Raw genomic sequence first — 19,940 nt, 5'->3', positions numbered from 1 at the left:
AGGTAAACTGATGAATGTGAACCCTAATAAAATTCCTAAGCATGAAAGTTTCACAACCATAGTTTAGTAACATGCACCAATCCTGATATTATCTGAACAAGTTAGCGTGATATTTTCTGAATGATGAAGCAATACATAAATATTTCCAAACAAGTCCAGTCTTCAGGCAATTTCCTAATGCAAACTGAATTAAAGTTTGGTTTTTCACTAATCAACATAACCATGGTTTTACTAACAGATTATTTGTTTTTTTTTCTATCGGCAGTCTGGCCAAAGAGGATATTCCACTTTCTAACTTTGGAATACCCAAAGAAAACAAATGGCAGCTAGCAAGGTTTTCGTTTTGTAATACTACAAGTACAATGTACCGGGCCAAAGTTAATGTTTTTTTTAAAAAGTAAACATAAAAATTGTCAAAGTTGTCATTATTAAATAGAAACACATAACCTAATGCCTTAAGAATGAGGCTGAAGCTAGGAGGATACAACAAGAAACTCACCGTTGAAGTCAACTTCGTTAAGATCACCTCGAGTGGTGGAGCCAGAATTTTTTTTTTCACTAAGGTGAATAATATACACTACCTAAACCAAAAGCGTGCACACTAAATTTTGGCTTATGCTGATGCTTATATTGATTTTGTGAGAGAAAAATAGTGTCCGTTTGCTAAAAATTACTGCTGAACAAAACAGGACATTTTAGAAAGTGTACCAGACGAATCAATCAATAATCACCCAAACACAAATGCTGTTACTACTAGGTGAATGCAATTGTTTAGAACCTAAACTCAAATGTTAAAATGTTATTAGTCTTCAGCATTTAGCACTAGTACATTGGGTGTTTGCCGTTGAGATTAATCTAAACCCAAACAGCAGAATGCTGTTACTGCTAGCTGGTAGTGGCACCGGCACAATACTGCATAGTCGTCTTTGTCGTTGTGGTGTGGCCCCATTGAACAAGCCAAGCTGCAGCACCTTTTTTTCTGCCTTGTCTGACCCCCTGGCGCGGTGCTCCGTAAGATGCGAGACATGACATGAGAAAGATGACAGGAAAAAAACGAGGATGCTCTGAACATCATCGGCCGGTACTGTCTAGCTGGAACGGCTGCCCCACGTCGCCGTCGCCGCTAGGGTGGCTCCGCCACTAAATCACCCCATGTGAGAATCCAGCCAGAATGCGTACAACTTGTAGCCTGCACAAAGTAAACGTCCTTATCTCCATGGCCACACACAGAAGCTGCTGTTTAGCATAAACAGGAAACTGGATACAGAAACCCGTCACAGATCTGGTCATAAAGTTCTTAAGAGTCTGAGATCGAACACAGGTGCAAGCACATATGGCTGGGCTAATTGCATCTGGAATCGTCAAGTGGACTGCAAGCAGGCTGTCCTCTCTAGTTTCTGCACCAATTTGGACAGCACCCTCCGACTCGGATGAAGGGCAATCAGCTCTTGAGGACCTCCGGGAGCTGCGAAGGTCAATGACAAGGATCCAGAGGACGCTCGATGAATCAGCTGAGGGCAGCATCAGAGGTGAAGCAGAGAGGCTGCGCCTAAGAGAGCTGCAGCAGTTTGTCTATGATGCGCAGGATGCCGTTGACCAGTACAAATATGAGCTGCTGCGGCGAAGGATGGAAGATCAAGACAGGCAAGGTGATGGAAGCAACCGAAGTAGTCGCAAACGCAAGGGCGAAAAGAAGGTACTGCTCCTTCCATCTCAACTTTCAAGTGTGCATGTGTTTCTCTTTGGTTATCTGCTCAACACTTGTGATTAGTAGGGGGGGGGGGGGGCACTGGTCTATTTAATTCAATCACCTCTACAAGAGAACAAAAGTTAGATTAGTAACATGCTTTCTGATGTTTCCGGTGCCAAAAAGTTATGTGCATGGCATATACACTTTCTTCCATGCTATGCAAGCTGAATCAGATATGTTCTAGACAAAACAAGTCTATCTGAGATGGTTACGCAGATGAGAAGAATTATTCAACGGTTTTCATATTTGTACTGTTCCCATCCATAAAGTATGTTAATTGAAAATGAAATATAAATGAATAATCATATTGTTAGAACTTTACTTACAGGAACCAGAAGCAGACCCTATTCCTGTTCCTGTTCCTGATGAGTTAGCGACAAGGGTTAAAAAGATTCTAGAGAGGTTCAATGAAATAACAAGGGCATGGAATGACCTCCAGATGGATGAGAGTGATGCGCCCATGCTAGAAGATGACAATGAATTGTTGCCTCTGCCGACCAACCCACATGCAGATGAACTAAACATTGTTGGCAGAGAAGAAGACAAGGAAAGCGTCATCAAAATGTTAACAGCAGGTGTCAATGCTGATGCAGGGACGCTTTCCGTCCTCCCTGTTATTGGTATGGGAGGAGTAGGCAAGACAACACTTGCTCAACTAGTGTACAATGATCGAAGGATCTGTAAATACTTCGACATCAAGGGCTGGGTACATGTATCTCCTGAGTTTAATGTCAAGAACTTGGCAAGTAAGATCCTCATGTCATTTTCAAGAAGACAATGTGAGGCAATGGAAATGGATGATCTCCAAGATGCACTGACGGAGCAAGTTGAGGGCATGAAATTCTTGCTTGTTCTTGATGATGTGTGGAATGAGGACAGGGACCTTTGGAATGCTTTACTGTCTCCTATGCTAAGTGCTCAACTGGGAATGATCCTACTAACCACCCGTAACGAATCTGTTTCAAGAACTTTCCAAACCATGCCTCCCTACCATATAAGCTTCTTATCTGTTGATAAATCATGGATCTTGTTTAAGCAACTGGCCTTTGCCCTCAATGTTCAAGATATCCATGGTGATTTTGAAGAAATTGGCAAGAAGATTGTGGAAAAGTGTGGAGGGTTGCCATTGGCAATAAAAGCAATTGCAAGTGCTCTTCGCTTTGAGCCTACCATGGAGAGATGGAAGGAGGTACTGAATAGTGAACAGTGGGAGCTACCAGGAAGTGAAGACCATGTCCTGCCAGCTCTGAGGTTGAGCTACGATCGGATGCCGAAGCACCTTAGACGGTGTTTCATTTTCCTCACCTTGCTTCCAAGAAGGTACCTTTTCTTGAAAGATAATGTCATAAATCTTTGGATGTCACTGGATATCCTCAAACAAGGTAGTCGCAGACGGGTTGAAAATATTGGTAGCTTATACTTTGATGATCTGATGCAAAGAACTATGATACAGCAGACCAAATCTGATGATGAATTGGATTGCTTCATGATGCATGATCTTGTCCATGACCTGCTACAGTTCGTTGCAGGTGAAGATTTCCTGAAAATAAACATCCAGCATTTCCATGAAGTAGACCAAGGTTATCGGTATTTATCTTTAGTTGTTAGTTCTTCTGATATAAATGTAATGTTGCAATCTGCTAAGATTCCAGAAGGCCTCAGAGTACTTCAAGTTATCAACTCAACAGACAATTCAAAATGCTATTCCAAGTTGTTCTCCTTTAATATCAATGTGATAATTCCTGACCGACTATGGCAAAGTTTCCAGCAACTGCGAGTTTTAGATTTCAGTCACACTGGATTGAAGACCTTGCCAGATTCAATTGGAGACTTAAAACTTTTAAGATACCTTTCTCTATTCAAGACAGAAGTCACAAGTATTCCTGATTCTATTGAAAATCTGCACAATCTTAAGGTCTTGGATGCAAGAACCTACAGCCTAACTGAGATTCCCCAAGGAATCAAGAAATTAGTCAGTCTCCGCCATCTCCAATTAGATGAGCGGTCCCCGTTATGCATGCCAAGTGGGGTTGGACAACTGAAGAAATTGCAGTCCTTGTCAAGGTTCAGCATTGGAAGTGGGAGCTGGCATTGCAACATTGCAGAGCTACATGGCCTTGTCAACATACGTCCAGAGCTGTCTATTACTGGATTAAGGAGAGTAAGCAGTGTAGATGATGCACAAACTGCTAATCTGGTCAGTAAACAACACTTGCTAAAGTTAACATTGGATTGGGCCGATGGATCATTACCTAGTAGATGCAGACATCATTCCGGAGTTCAATGTGACATTGTACGTACACCCGAGTTTGAGGAGGCAATTTTTGAGAGCCTTCGGCCGCATAGCAATCTGAAGGAGTTGGAGGTAGCCAACTATGGTGGCTACAGATATCCAGAATGGTTAGGGCTTTCTAGCTTCACCCAACTGACTCGAATAACTCTGTATGAGCAAAGTTCTGAATTTCTTCCTACACTGGGTAAATTGCCTCACCTCCTTGAGCTCTCTGTGCAATGGATGAGAGGCGTTCGGCACATTTCAAAGGAATTCTGTGGGCAAGGTGATACAAAAGGCTTCCCTTCATTGAAGGATCTAGAGTTTGAGAACATGCCAACTTGGGTGGAATGGTCCGGAGTAGATGATGGGGACTTCTCTTGCCTCCACGAACTCAGAATCAAGGAATGCTTTGAGTTGAGGCATCTTCCACGTCCATTGTCTGCATCCTTGTCAAAATTAGTGATCAAGAACTGCGATAAGTTAGTCAGGCTGCCACATCTTCCAAACCTTTCTAGTTTGGTCTTAAAGGGAAAACTTAACGAAGAGTTATTTTCTGACCTGAACTTGCCATTGCTGCGAGCGTTGAAGGTGTCTCTTTCTCACAACATAGAGTACGTCATTCTTAGCCAGAACCTGCCACTGCTAGAGATCCTTGTGGTTCGTGCATGCCATAAGCTGCAGGAACTAGTGGGCCTTAGCAACTTGCAATCTCTCAAGCTGCTAAACATAATAGCGTGCCGGAAACTGCATCTCCCTTTTGACCAGACTCTTCCCCAACAGCTCGAGCGGCTTACAATCTTGAAATGTCCGCAGCTACAGGACTGGTTGGAGTTCCAAAATGCGCAACTCTATGATCAGGTATGTTATGCCTTATCCTGTTCAATTTTTTTTCTGAAATTGTCACTTTAGAAGAAAAAAAAACATTGATTGATTTGCACTGCTAGCAGCTACTGCCTGACCATGAAAGTGATGAAGACCGAGAAGCTCTTGAAATGCTGTGGGATGAAACAGACGATGAAGTTGAAGAAGAGTTCTTAGATATACCCGAGAATGATGATGACCAGGAGGATTAGAGAAACTAAATAGACATAGAAATTACTGCTTCGCTACAGAAAATGCAGATGGCTGTAAACATTTGATTATGTCATTTAGCACCCTGTGTGTTGATACTTTTCAGGACAAAAATCTTTGATGTCCACCAGTTAGAAACAACACATTATCACTCAACAAACTTGGAACATTTGGTTGTGTCCTTGGTCTGTTCCAAGTGAAACCGCTCTATATAGTACTGTTAGAAACCATTACAAGTAGCTGTACCTTTCAGTTCTTCTAGGTGCTCTGTATCTGTTAGCTCTTCTAATCTTTCTAAAGGTCTGATTCCGTTTGTTTTCAGTTTTAAGGATGGTTCCTAGTGAATTATGTCTAAATTAATGAAACATATTAGCTACTGTGTTCAGATTCCTGAAGAAGTTTGTCATCATCGAAGAGACAACACAAAGCCCTAAATTTTATCTTTCTGGGATAACACCAAATTTAAATAATGGACCAACTGACATAAACAGATTTCAAATTACCTAGAAAGAAGAATGTACCTTGGAACATTGAGGTTGTGCTGTTAGTCTGAGCTTGTTTATGTACTCCGCATTTGTTTTTTATCGATGCTTATTTGTTTTCATTCCTTTCGTATTTTATTTAAAGAAAAGTTTCCCTGGGGCTCGCCTTGTTTCATGTGTGGGAACAACCTTTGACTAGCACCCTAGTACATGGCCACATCCTTTGGTCCAATCCCACTTTTGCTAGACATTGATCAAACTTCTGTGCTGACTTCTATGCCCATGCGTTAAGCAGAGATCCCCCTTTGCCTAGTTGTTTTTGTAATTTGTAATTGTTAAACCTTGTGCTTTATTTTAATTTATTCTCTGTAGGGGTGCAAACCCCTCTAGTTCCTTCAAAAAAATTTGATGGGCATGACCAAATTTTGGCTTGGCTAAGTAAGACAGCACACGAGACAGTCCCCTAGTCAGTGGCGGACCTAAGGATTTCGACGAAGACTAGGGCCAAAATTTAGGGTGTGTTTGGTTAGAGGCAGTAAAGTAACAGTACTGTAGTATCTTTGTTTTATTTGGCAATTAGTGTCCAATCATGGACTAATTAAGTTTAAAATATTCATCTCGCAAATTAGCGAGGTGCCTGTGGTGACTTCGTCAATTTTGAACTTTGCCGATCCAACCTCGGTGCTTCCAAGGTGCTCATAGGGGTAGGGTGTGAGTGCGTGCGTTCATAGGGGTGAGTGTGTGCTCGTGTATGTGAGCGTCTGCGTCTATAACTGGGTCTCATAAAAAAATTGTGTAATTAGTTATTTTTTTATCTATATTTAATACTTTATACATGTGTCCAAACATTTGATATAATAGTTTTTAAAGTTTACCAGTTGCAACCAAACGGGGCCTTAGTAACAAAATTGTTAAGTCTAAAAGATAGTCTCATATAAGTTCATTGAATTGTGCAGCATGTCAAAAGCTTATTCCTCTTCGTCGTGTTTTCAAAAGAGCCCATCTCTCACATAACTAAATGAGCAGTAAATAATATGGCTCAAAAAGATATAAATACTTTGGAATTATTAGGATTGAGTATTTGACATACTACACATGTAGGCTGGTTGGATGAAGATGATTGGCCCTAGAACTCGAATATAATTGTGAAGTTCGAGCAAGACTTACAAATTTGAACCAAAGGCAGTCCTACATAGCACCAATACTACGTTGTAGTATACGGTTTAAAACTTATATACATCGTCTATCTATTTGAGTTAGACAGTGTATGCACATGTTCCTCCCTGGATCTAGCCAATCTTCCCAGGCCGGAGCATGTGCGCCATGCAGCGCTTCCAATCGACGATCACCCTCAGCGGGTCCTGTGTGCACGGTGAGCCATGACTAGGGCCACGGTCAGTGGCGGAGCCAAGGGGGGCTGGCAGGGGCCATGCCCCCCCCCCTAACATGTGTCAACAAACATTTTTATTGGTATAAATTTATGGTTTTTATTTATATTAAGAGAAAAATATAATAATTTTTCTTATATATACTTATCAGTATCCTTTAGATAGTAAAATCGTACTCCCTCCATTCTAAATTATAAGTCATTTTATGAATTTTAGAGAGTCCAAGCATCCTAAATTTGACCAAATTTATATAATAAGATAGTAATACTTATGATATCAACTAAGTACCACTAGGTTCTTCATTAATTATATTTTCGCAGTATACCTCTTTGATGGCATAAATCTTTGTGATTCTTTCTACTTTGATTCTCCAAAATTCTTAGAATGATTTATAATTTGGGATGGAGGGAATACAAAACATAACTAGATAATACTAAGAAGCACCTTAGAAAAATAGAGACGCGTCTCTCAAGCTGGTTATAAAATCATCTCAAACATCTTTCTGTTAAGGGTGTGTCGTTTACCACCGGAATTATATATAGAAAATGCGAGCACCTACGTCAAGTCGATAAATCAAGCTAGGCGGTCGCCGATTATGCTTAGTTTTGACAAGTTGGATTTTTTGGTTAGCCCCCCTATATGTAATTCCTGGCTCCGCTACTGGCCATGGTCCTACTGGCCTTAGGCCTGACCGCCTGAGTCCGCCCCTGCCCCTAGTCCTCGTGCTCATACTCAAGAGGTCCTTGATGTCAAGAAAACAAATTTAAGAAGTTTTTGAGGCCATTCGGAAGGTCCTGAGACTCAAGAAGCCCTCGAAGGAAGCTGAGCTAGATCAATTCGTCAAGGTGGGGGTGTGTACCATAACTAGACCACCCAGGTTCAATGCCTCATCCAATGGAACTTAGGTGCCTATTTTATTCTTAATAAAAATACCACATAGTCCCTCCTAGGTTGGTCTAGGTTTTCTTTTCAAGAAGCCCTCAAGTTTGACATCGAGCTTAAGAAGTCGCTAAGCACAAGAAGGCTTCACCCTAGATGTAGCTCAAGAAGCCCTCAACATGAAAGATCCTTCAGCATAGGAAGTCCACACCCTCAACATCCGGCATTAGAACCCCTCACCCTTGACAATGGGCTAAATCTGCCATCGACCTCGGGAAGTCATTGGTCTAGAGGCTGGAAACTTGTCAAAACTAGTGCTATAATGAATTAAAAACAGATATTTAAATAATCCCTTGAAATTATCGAAGAAGTTTGTCACTATCAGAATGACAAAAACAAAGCTTCAGATTTTGGCATTTGGGTAACTCCAAACTAAAATGGTGAACAACCCAACAAAAACAGATAAAATTCGTACATGTAGATCTTGGACTTATTAGGATTGAAAATTGTGGCTTGGAACAATAACTAGATGGTGCAGGACGAGTTTTTTTTAACAAAATGATCAGGATGAGTTCACCAAGCAAATGCAAGTTTAGTGGTACAAGTGTTCTGTACATCCAGAGATCCAGGGATTGCAAACCTTGGGAGCTGTTTTTCCATTCAAGCAGCTGAAATATTTTGACTGTATTTGATGCACCTTTCTCGAGGTACCTGGACACAGTAAGTTACTGTTATTTCCAAAGTTACTCATGAAGTCGACCAACATGTTTCAAGTATCCAAAATTTTACTATGTTTGTTTATTGAAATTTCCCTTATTGCTTGATCTGATTCATCTATTCAAACCAACATATAGGATCCAGTTTGTCACATTATCTTGTACACGAATTTCATGTGCAATAAACTTTTAACCCACAAAGACAGTCGTATTATTCATTTAGAAATAGCAGTCAATGTAGCTTCAATCAGTTCAAAAATTAATAGTAAAAGACAAAGTTTTAATATTATGAAATTGAATATATTGATACAATTCCTATGTAGCCTATCTGAAATTCTCAATACTGGTTCAGAAAGTACAGTGGCTTAGGGCAGTCCCAATGCTAGAAACTACATAGACACTATATATAGAAACCATGTTCCCGATGGAAACAGAATAATTTTTTCTCCAATCACATTCATTCTTTCTTTATTCTCAACCAATCATATACTTCATGTCTTTGGATTTCATGTAGACATGGTTTCTAACTTAGACCCAGTTTCTATAATTTTTATTCTCTCTTCAATAATTAACTTGCCACATCAGCAAAATGCTTAGATGACACTATAATCAACGTTAAACTATGATAGTTTTGCTCTGAAACAATAGGAACGAACCACCAGAACTTGTATCCAGACACAAACATAAATTAGTGGGGACCACCTATGCGCAGTGCAGGGCAAAAATGTTACTGTAAGATGAATAGTAGAGTCAGACATTCATTAGTTAGGCCTTGTTTAGTTCCCAAAAAATTTTGTAAATTTTTTCAGATTTCCCATCACATCGAATCATTAGACGCATGCATGGAGTATTAAATTTAGTTGAAAATAAAAACTAATTACACAGTTTGGTCGGAATTGACGAGACGAATCTTTTAAGCCTAGTTAGTACATGATTGGATAATATTTGTCAAATACAAACGAAAATGCTACAGTGTCGATTTCCCAAAAATTTTTGGAACTAAACAAGGCCTTACAGAAAAAATTAGTGATGCAATGTCAATTAAAGTGGGGACCACCTATGTGAAGCGCAGGGCAAAAATGGGTTCAATGCTCTGTAGCTGAAATATCACCAAAATATATAACACATTACTCGATAGATTCTCTAAAAATTTAAGTGGGCCTTCAGTGTGCCGGCAAACCAGCTTTGGGCCACTAAAAGAACAGACAAAAGTGTGGTCAAAAGAAGTACAAGCCTCCATGTGAGATGGTACCAGAAACAATAAGCTGTCTTGAGAGCGTTGCTATATCATAGAGCAAAGTCAACGCACTCCGACTTCAGAGTTATACCAGCTTTTAAGTGTGATTTGTGATTGGAAGCCATCTTATAGCTTCACCAACTCAAATCTTTCCAGTTAGCAGAGAGGAGCAGAAGAGAGATGGCTGGTCTGATTGCATCTGGAGTTATCAAGTGGACAGCAAGCAAGCTTGCTTCCTTGGTCTCTGCACCGATTGGGTCATCACAATCTGATGAGTAGCAAACTTCTGCAATCAGCGATGTGCAGGCACTGGCAACTGTCCAGCGCACACTTGGGGCAATGGATGAGGATAACATCAGAGATGAGTCTGGAAGGCTTCGCCTGAGGGAGCTCCAGCAGTTTGCCTATGATGCACAGGATGCTATCGATGAGTACAAGTTTGAGCTGTTGCGTCGTATGATGGATGATCCAATCCAAACAGTCATGGTGAAGACAGAAGTACACGTAAGTGCAAGCAAGGGAAAAAAGGAGGTACTTGCAGTTCTCCTTCCCTGCACTTCTATTTTCATAATGATCAAACCATTTGATTTAGATGATTGTCTTTTTTGTATAAGATTTAGATGATTGTCTAATCACATACAAAAACATAGCAGAATTTTCTATGGTACCTTCAACTCAAAACACTCAAATCGTGGATAGAAACTACTTGAGATGTGAGCAAGACAAACGAGATTAAGGCCAGTGAAACTTTTAATGGCACTTACTACTACTGAAATTACTAAAATATCGAAAAAGTTATGATTACAAACAATAAATTGTTTCCATTTTCACTAATAAAGTATTTCATCTCTAGGAACCTGAAACAGACCCTGTGGTGGTTCCAGTACCAGATGAATTGGCTCTCAGGGTAACAAAAATTCTAGAAAGATTTAAGGAGATCACTAAGGCATGGAATGATCTCCATCTGGATGAGGCAGATGCACCATTGAGAGAAGATGAACAAGACTTCCTGCCAATGCCAACTACCCCACATGTTGACGAACCCACTGTCATTAGAAGAGATGATGACAAGAACAACATAGTCAAGATGTTGCTCTCAATGGATGGATCTCATGCAGAAAAAATTGTATCAATTCTTCCTATCATTGGAATGGGGCACTCTAGCCCAACTAGTTTATAATGATCGAAGGATAGCGAAGCAATTTGATCTAATTGGATGGATCCATGTATCAGAGAATTTTGATCTTAAAAACATTGTGAGCAAATTTTTTTTTTCGAGAACATGCTCGGCATGTATTTCATTAAGCAGAAGGATTAGAGTTTAACATGAACCAACAAACCCGGTAAACCGAAGATTACCGAGGACACACAAACTCCACACGAAATCAAAAACAGCAAGAAGACCCAAGGGACCCTCTACTAAGACACCAAAAGAAAACCTTGTCAAATAACAGAACTGCACCAGCTAGAGTATATGCTAATGGATCAAGTTGCTGGCAGAAAGTTTTTACTTGTTCTTGATGACGTGTGGAGCGAAAGGAAGGACCTTTGGGATGTCTTGCTATCACCAATGTCAACTGCACAATTAGGGGCAATACTTGTAACTACCCGCAATGTGAATGTGTTATCAGTCATCCAGACAATGGCTCCCTACCATGTGGGCTGCTTACCTTTTGATGAATCTTGGCAGATATTTAAGCAGATGGCCTTTGGTCACCTAGATCAAAATATAGAAAAAGCCTCTGAAGAAATTGGCAGAAAAATTGTTCACAAATGTGGAGGCCTGCCATTGGCAGTCAAAGCAATTGGAAGCGTGCTTCGCTTTGAGGAAAATGAGGAAAAATGGAGTGATATATTGGACAGTGAACTGTGGGACTTACCAACAGGGGAGGATACTGTGTTACCAGCCTTAATATTGAGCTATGTCCGAATGCCAATTGACCTGAAATGGTGCTTCATTTTGTTCACGCTGTTCCTAAAGGGGCACATTTTCATGAAGGAAAATGTTGTATATCTCTGGATATCTTTGGGCATCCTTAAGCAGAACCATAGACACTTTGAGAATATTGGCAATCAATACTTTGATGACCTGTTGCAGAGAACTATGGTTCAGTGAGTACAAATTGATGGAGGACGCAATTGCTTTACCATACATGACCTTTTCCTTGATCTGGCCAAATTTGTCTCAGGTGAAGACATTCTGAAATTGGACAATCAACACATGCTGTACTTAAATGATGCATCGCGTAATGTTAGGTACATATCCTTTGCTGTGAGTTCTACGGATCATACTAATTTGGACCTGCATACCTTGCCAGTTAATGGAAGTATTAGGATACTTCAAGTTATAAATGCTAGGATGATAACAAGAGGTACTATTCTTCTCTTTTCAAAAACAACAGAAGATGCTTCTCCAAGTTGTTCTCTCATCATATCAACATTACACTTCCTGAAGGTCTTCGACATCTGAGAGCCTTGGATTTAAGCCATAGTTCAATGACATCATTGCCTGAGTCAATAGGAGAACGGAAGTTGCTTTGATACCTCAGTATTTTTCAAACACGAATTGCCAAGCTACCTGAATCTATCTGCGGTCTTTAGTTACAGCTTGAAGGTTTTGGATGCAAGAACTAACATACTTGGAGAGATTCCACAAGGCATTCAGAAGTTGGTCAGCCTTCAGCACCTTAGTTTAGATCTCTGGTCTCCCCTATGCATGCCAAGAGGAATTGGCGAGCTGAAGAAGCTAAAAACATTGACAAGGTATAGTGTTGGAACAGGGAATTGGCACTGCAACATTGCTGAACTACACCATTTGGTGAATATCCATGGACAACTTTCCGTTACAGGGCTCAGCAGAGTGACCAACATCAATGATGCTCAGACAACAAACATGATCAGTAAACGACACCTGCAAATTCTAAGATTGGATTGGTCTGCTGGATTCTACGCTACTGAATGTGAGCACACTGCTGATCAGAATAATGCAACATCAACCCCAGAATTTGAAGAGGAGGTATTTGAGAGCTTAAAACCACAGAGGAACCTTGAGGAGTTGGAGGTAGTCGAGTATAGTGGCTACAAATATCCAAGCTGGATGGGTGATCCTGCCTTCTAACGTTTGGCCAAGGTGACTCTATGGAAGCAAAAATGCAAGTTTCTTCCAGCTCTTGGCCAACTGCCCCAGGCCCCCAGCTCCATGAACTTGTAGTCATCCATATGGAAGGTGTAGAGCGAATTGGGCAAGAGTTTTATGGCCAGGGCTCCACAAAACGGTTCCCAGCTCTGGAGCTACTAGAGTTTCAGGACACGCCAAAATGGGTGGAGTGGTATGACATTGCTGAAAGTGATTTCCCTTCTCTTCGTGAGCTGAAAATCAAGGATAGCAATGAATTGAGAGTCCTTCCACAGAAATTGCCAGCTCATATGAAGAAGCTGGTTATAACAAACTGTGAGAAGATGATTAGACTACCGATTGCTCCTTCTCTCACTAGCTTAGTATTGAAAGGCAACATTCATGAAGAAACTTTAAGTTGTCTGCATTTCCACTCATCAGGACATTTTTTGAAAGAACACTCATAAGGACATTAAAAGTCTGTTTCTTGAGAACAGCCAAGCTATACTGAATCATGGAGTGAAATAGGTGTTTGCAAGTTGTAAGTGACATCCTTGATATTATGTGAGTTTCAGAGAATATCTGTGTCTGAACTTCGAACAGTTCAAGAAGAAACAACTATTTTGATGACGGCATCCCTTCGATTTAAAACACGAGGAACAAATCTATGCTGCCACACGGCCACACATACTCAACTGTGGGTTCATTGCATCCCATGATTTCTTAGGGAGAAGAGTTATATTGCATCCAAGCTGAAATACTAGGCCGTTTAGTACCCATCCTCAAAGCTCAAAGTTAACCACTCTATTGGAACCGTAAACAGTACCTTACCCTATGGCGATGGACCGATGGTACCCAGCCGATGGCGGAAGCTGGTACCCAGGTCGGAGGTGGTGCAGAGGTAGAACTGTAGAGAACTCGGCGCCCGGGAGTTAAACCCGTCGCGCACCTTAGGCAGCGATGGGCGTTGGTACGGCGGTGAAGGTGGATACCTCCGGACTCCGGTGGTCTGGTACTCTGGTTGGACGAGGGAAGAGGAAACCCGAAAGCCACTCGGGAAGTCGGAACGAACAAACCACACGAGACTGAGAAGACGTGTGTGGACAAGGATGGGATCAATTTTGACTGGGCTTTTAGTCTATAAAGACTACATCCAGATGGGCTTATTCCTAAAACAAAAATTCAGATGGGCTTGAGTCCAGCACTTCCCAATAGTCGTGAAGCAAAGAAATAACAAGGGTGTGAAATACAGCGCTGCTTGCACCGTATAAAATTTTTTTAAAGGTCACCGATGGATGAACTATCCCCACCTAAATTTCATTACCACAGGAAAAAGCCGGTGATGGTAGTTACATTGTTGGGTCCTGAACCTAGAGTTACAAGAGCAAAAGGGTGAAAAAGAGAGCACTATGGTTGTCGAACATTTTAGTACTAGCAGGCAAAACTATGGTGAACTCCATTCCACACGCGACTGTAAGGCACTAAGTTAAGATGACAGATGACAGTCATCATGTACATCTTCTATGGAGATCATCCAAGACCCAGTCGCCTTCCACCTATGCCCCTAGAGGGGAGGAAGCCTTAAGTGTTGGAGGATAGACAATTAGAGAATGAGAAGATCCAAGAGAGGGTATCATAGTCCCACAAACCCCGACATATGGTGGAAAAATGCAACAAGGATCTTGAAGGACATCAGAGCTAGGACACTAGTAGCAGACATCAACCTACAACCATCTAGTGCCCCCAATTAGGAGGTGCAAGCAAACGAAGGAATGTGCAGAAGTGTTATGGTTAAGCCCGACGTGAACTTCAACGGCGACACCTACAAAGTAGGAAGAGACATCAATGGTGCCACCACCACTGGCCGAAAGAGACCTCAACTGTGCCACCGCCACTGGCCCCAGAGAACTGGAGCTAGGTTTTCACCCGGAGATATTCTACAATTACATGGGTGGATAGGGCGTAACAATGTCTCCAAGGAGGTTAACGGAGCCTAAGGACATCGTCCGTCGATAGCAACGATAAGCCGAGCATGGCTTTCGCCTATGCTCTTGAACCCATAAATTATGGATGACGCCTTATCACAATAGCAAACTATGGCACGACGGAAAATTAAACCATGGCACGACAGCACGCCCAAGTCTCCCACACTGCTTTGACCCCTTGGTAGCTCTAGGCCTCTAGCTCTCAGCATGGGGTAGCAGGGAACGCCGCGGTGGTTGATGACACACGGCATGACGGCACGCCCAGCCCATCGCCCCCCTTGAGCACACATGGTATTTTCAAATAATCTTGGACTAAATGTAGACTTATGGCTAGAAGGTTATTATGTGTAATTTTTTTTAAAAAAAATTGTTCGGTTCTCTGTCTCTTGAAGATCTATATGGAGTAGGGTCTTTTCGTTTTAATAAAATCTTCAGTAGGGTTTCACACTCCTCCTTTTTTCTAAAAAAAAAATGTAGAATGACATTCTTTAGACATGCATTGCCAGTGCAAGCTTCTATGAGATTTGATAATTGGTATATACTTTGAATCTAGAATTACATTCTTTGGAGATAATACATGCATATTGCCAATGCAAGCCTCTATGAGGTTTGCTATATCCTTTGAGTTCTTTTTCTATGACGTCCAAGGCCACGGTATATATGATGCACAACATATACAAGGACTACTCTGATTCTAGGTATGGCCGCCTATATATATATCTATATGGCGCTGAGCTGCCTTATGTTCATGGGGAAGATGAGCGGCGCCGACCCGTCGAACGCCGTGCTGGTGAGCTTCCTGGCGGTGGTCTCCGTGGGGTGGTAGAAGTCCCAGAAGACGTGGCTGGTCCTGTTGTCGCAGTAGAAGCTCAGCGGAGTGCACCCGATCTTGGCGTTCATGTCGCCGAGCCCGCAGCACGCCGCCTTGGCCTCGGTGAACCCGTACGCCGCCGGCTGGTCGATGTACCGGAGCAGCGCGGCGGAGGAGTCGAAGAGCGCGTAGTGCATGTCGGCGTAGCGCGCGGCCATGCCGCCGAGGAGGGTCGCCGCGGCGGCGTTGTAGCGCACGGAGATGCCGTTGGCCAGGGCGCTGCAGTCCTTGGCGGGGCTGAGCTCCCGCAGCGACGGGGTGCACCCCACGGGCCCCGTGCCCAGGAACAGCACCTTGCGCGCGCCCAGGCCGTAGAGCCGCTGCAGCTGCCCCGTGAGCGTCTGGATCAGCTCGTCCACGAACTGCTGCGACGGGTCGGCGGCGCCGGCGGTGGCGGTCAGCTTGGCGGCGGAGTTGGCTTTGGCGTAGTGGATGATGTCGTTGCTGCCGATGGTGATGGCGAAGAGGGACTTGGCCAGGTGAGCCGTGGCCTGCGCCTGCCCCAGGCTCTGCACCAGCGACGCGTGCACCGACGCCAAGTAGTCGATCTGCTGGTCGAAGCTGATGCATTGGTCCTGTGCATGCAGCACAACATCGTATGATTCATGCATGTCCGACATCTTTTCTTTTCTTTTTCACAAATGGCAATGATGATTAGAGACTGGCGAACCTTGTTTGTGGCGTTGGAGACTCCTGCGCCACCGGAAGCGAAGTTGACGCCGTTGGCGTAGTTGGGGTTGCTGCTCGACGACAAGGCCAGGTACGGCGGCGAGGTCGCCAGCCCCAGGTTTTCAGCTGCAAGGATGTCAAATATGACATGTTTTACTATGCTGATTATTACAGACACCGTGCAAACCTCCGATCGATCAGCCATGGATATGCAGCACACATGACCTAATTAACACCAATATAATATGCTTTTGAAAGACTGTTTGGGATCAAAATTTCACAAACCATATTGGAACGTGAGGAAAAAGAAAAGGAATATGTGCAAACTTAGTTAACTTATGTGCATATAGTCAACAATAATTTAGAACTTTTTTCCCCAAGATACGAAACACTTTAGCTTTCTAATAAAGATCAGTCAATGCATGAAACTAGGACAGCTCAGTTCAGCAACTGGATAAGGAAAAAAAACAATACCAATCAATTCTAGTCGGAAATTCAGTTGTCGACATCAAACTCGGACAGGTCATCTCTTAGCAAGAATTTCGTTAACGCAGCCACACGCTGGTCTATTCTTTTCTGATTTTATTTGAGCTGCGAAAGTGAAATGCAGAATGATGCCAAATTGGGCTCATTATCTGACTGATGACTGGTGACCAAGAGACAATTTTTCTGTATAGCTTTGTTTCAGAAGTTAAAGAAAATCATGTCAAGCCAAATAAAAAATAAAGGAAACTAGAAGAATATGAAGATTTTTCTTGGTCCCAGAGATATCACACATATATTACTATTGCGCTCGCTAAGCGACTTGTTTCAGATGGGGAAAGCACCAGCCCCCTCCAGTTCCATAAAAAATGTCTTGCAAGAAAAATGATGTTTGCATTAATTATTTATCCAGATTTAGACGTTTAGTATTATGCAAAAGTGATTATGTTTATGTTTACATGTTGTTTCTATACTTATTAATTTCTATAGCCACTGTGTATAGAAACTATGGCCCTAATGATAGTTTCTATACAATAATTTTTTTTCCAATCACATTCATTCTTTCTCCATTCTCAACCAATCATATCACTTCATGTCTTCGATCTCGTGACATGATTTCTAATTTAGACCCAGTTTCTATAATTTTTGTTCTCTCTCTTCAATAACTACATTGCCGCATCAGCAAAATGCTTAGGTGGCATCCTAATTAATGTCTGTAGAAACTACGATAGTTTCTGCATTGGGAGTGCCCTTAGGGCACTCACAATGCAAGACTCTATCACAAAGTCCAAGATAATTAATTACATATTATTTATGGTATTTTGCTGATGTGGCAGCATATTTATTAAACAAAGAGGTAGAAAAAAATAAGACTCCAAGTCTTATTTAGACTCTAAGTCCACATTGTTCGAGGTAATAAATAATTTTAGACTCTATGATAGAGTCTGCATTGTGAGTGCCCTTATTTATCTCAATTTAGACTACATGTTACCCCTATGAGCCAAATTATAATTATAAGACCTTTTGACTTATATATATATATTACTTTTATTATGTATCTAGATATAATTAATATGTAATTAAGTGTATATCAAAATCTATGTATTTAGATGTTCACAAAAAAATCTATATGTATTTAGAAAAGCGAATGTATTCTGGGCACTAAGTACTAGTTCGTGCTTGACTGCTTGTCACGTCGAGACAGTCCTATGAAATTCTCCTCCATCTTTATATAGCCCACTATTAAATCCTCCGTAGTCAAGTTCCAGTGAAGACAAATATTCTTTTTGTGGATGCGAACTCTCTCTTTGACTCTTTATTTGGGTCAATATAATCAACGCGAAAAATTAAAACAAATTAACAAAAGTAATAATACTTTTGAAAACAAGAGAGAAAAAGAATATGCGCGCACTAAATTACAAAGCACACAGTACGATAATGTGATATTATACCTAATAGAATCATTAGAATGCTCATGACAATTGACATATCACAGAAGATATTTCTCGCCCCGGCAACTAGAACAGAGTATGAATAGCGTGCTGCCATTGCCTACCGCATTCATATATATGTAGTTATGCTTAGATAAAGTATGTTAGATATTTTATCTTTTTCACACAATAACATAATGTACTGTGCTGACATATATTGGGCGCATGTTGTTTGACGAGGTTTAACGGTTTAGTTTAGGCTGACTTATTAATCTTGTGACGTAGTAGTAGCTTCAAATAGAATAGTGAATGCAGTACCTCTCAGTATTAAAAAGAATAAATAGTATAGAAATGTCGTAGATGCAGTAACAGTGTGATCGATCGAGCTGATCACACCTTATGAGTGATGAGCCTACCACTGGCCTGGGACTGATATGATACAAATTAAGTAAGTTCCAAACAATACTAATCAATGTCGTGTGGTGGGAGTGCGAAAGAAAGAAGCTGATGGATCATCAGAAATCCACCAATTTCATTCTATTTCGATTGCATATATATGCAGATGAATATTCGTCAATCGCGGCCGATCGAGAACGAAATGTATCGGAATAGCAGGCAGCGTATGTACTAGCTAGATAGCACGCACCGAGGAAGTCGACGGAGTTCTTGCCGTTGCTGAAGCGTCCGGTGGCCTTCTTCCCCGGGTAGTCGATGCCGTTGTGCGGGAAGTCCGCCTTGAGCAGCGTCACCAGGTGGTTGTTGTTCCCGACGTCCGCCAGGGAGTCCCCCAACACGTAGATCGCCGGCACCGGCGACGCCGCCGCTGCAGCCGGCACCGCGATGAGCGAAGCCACCGCCGCCGCCGCCGCCATGAAGGCAACGGCGGCAACAGCCATGGAGCAAACAGCAGGAGAGGACTTTGTGACAGTAGCAGCACCCATTGCACGTACTATATATGTACGTACGTCGTCAACGCTTAATTAGCAGTATGTAGCTAGTAGGCTAGTAGCTGAAGCACACGATCGGTGATGAAGGTGCATTGTGAGCTCGAGGGGAGGCATATTTATAGCTAGCTAGATCGAGAGCTGTGTGGCCAGGAACTGAAGCAAGACTAGCAAGTGAGCTAGCTAGGTGTGTACCGGGAGAATTGGGGAGGGCACAGCGGTGGACGTACGTAGTTGTCATGCGTGTGTATCAGTTGTGTGGCGTGTGGAGAAGACGGCTTGGCCATGGCGCGCGCGGGAGCAGGCAATCGAGCGTGTGGGACGGGGGCAACTGATACCGATGGGTCCTGCTTGATCTCTCTGTGTTTGATGATTTGCCGTGCGCGCAGCTCTCCTGCGACTGCGAGGACGTATTCACATCGTCTCTATCCAAATGTTTATTATTATTGGGCAACAAGCCGGCGTTCCATCGTGTCCAACGGGGGGGAAAAATAAATAAATAAAGAAGGAAATCCGGGAACAGCTGCACATGCATGAGCCATGAGGTGTGCCTGAAATATTTCATAAGGTACGTACCTGTTGATCACGCTTTATTGACGCTTATTATATAATAATAATAAAATGATATAAAGTTCACTTGGAGCT

The 19,940-nt window shown here is 42.2% G+C and overlaps 2 protein-coding genes and 2 long non-coding RNA genes across 12 annotated transcripts; 1 reads left to right on the top strand and 3 right to left on the bottom strand.

Moving 5' to 3' along the window:
* On the bottom strand, positions 717-14,010 carry LOC110430502. Of its 8 annotated transcripts, none has more exons than XR_002447851.1 (10): positions 13,745-14,010; positions 11,679-13,167; positions 11,469-11,515; positions 11,310-11,375; positions 8,486-8,556; positions 4,985-5,020; positions 4,584-4,900; positions 4,242-4,464; positions 4,003-4,132; positions 3,159-3,290 (listed from the first exon to the last, which is right to left on the bottom strand). It is a non-coding gene; the product is annotated as an uncharacterized LOC110430502 (long non-coding RNA). The 8 variants fall into 8 exon arrangements; XR_002447850.1 differs by having other exon boundaries at positions 4,985-8,556; positions 11,679-11,998; positions 12,109-13,167; XR_002447843.1 differs by lacking the exon at positions 3,159-3,290 and adding an exon at positions 717-1,189 and having other exon boundaries at positions 4,985-8,556.
* On the top strand, positions 934-5,265 carry LOC8063019 (putative disease resistance RPP13-like protein 1). 2 transcript variants are annotated; one of them, XM_002466843.2, is made up of 3 exons: positions 934-1,696; positions 2,079-4,883; positions 4,973-5,265. In XM_002466843.2, the coding sequence occupies exons 1-3, from the start codon at positions 1,334-1,336 to the stop codon at positions 5,096-5,098; spliced, it is 3,294 nt and encodes a 1,097-aa protein (XP_002466888.2). In that variant the 5' UTR covers positions 934-1,333; the 3' UTR covers positions 5,099-5,265. The 2 variants fall into 2 exon arrangements, with proteins under 2 accessions (XP_002466888.2, XP_021303896.1); XM_021448221.1 differs by having other exon boundaries at positions 4,970-5,265.
* On the bottom strand, positions 1,727-2,325 carry LOC110430508. The gene is made up of 3 exons (XR_002447853.1): positions 2,184-2,325; positions 2,077-2,112; positions 1,727-1,813 (listed from the first exon to the last, which is right to left on the bottom strand). It is a non-coding gene; the product is annotated as an uncharacterized LOC110430508 (long non-coding RNA).
* Positions 15,412-19,601, bottom strand: LOC8063017 (GDSL esterase/lipase At5g55050). Its single transcript, XM_021459181.1, has 3 exons — positions 18,998-19,601; positions 16,440-16,564; positions 15,412-16,344 (listed from the first exon to the last, which is right to left on the bottom strand). Exons 1-3 carry the CDS (start codon positions 19,290-19,292, stop codon positions 15,619-15,621), a joined length of 1,146 nt encoding a protein of 381 aa, XP_021314856.1. The 5' UTR covers positions 19,293-19,601; the 3' UTR covers positions 15,412-15,618.

The sequence above is a fragment of the Sorghum bicolor genome, chromosome 1, assembly GCF_000003195.3.
Source record: "Sorghum bicolor cultivar BTx623 chromosome 1, Sorghum_bicolor_NCBIv3, whole genome shotgun sequence".
In the NCBI taxonomy this organism is placed as follows: domain Eukaryota; kingdom Viridiplantae; phylum Streptophyta; class Magnoliopsida; order Poales; family Poaceae; genus Sorghum; species Sorghum bicolor.
This window is presented reverse-complemented; position numbering and strand designations above follow the sequence as displayed.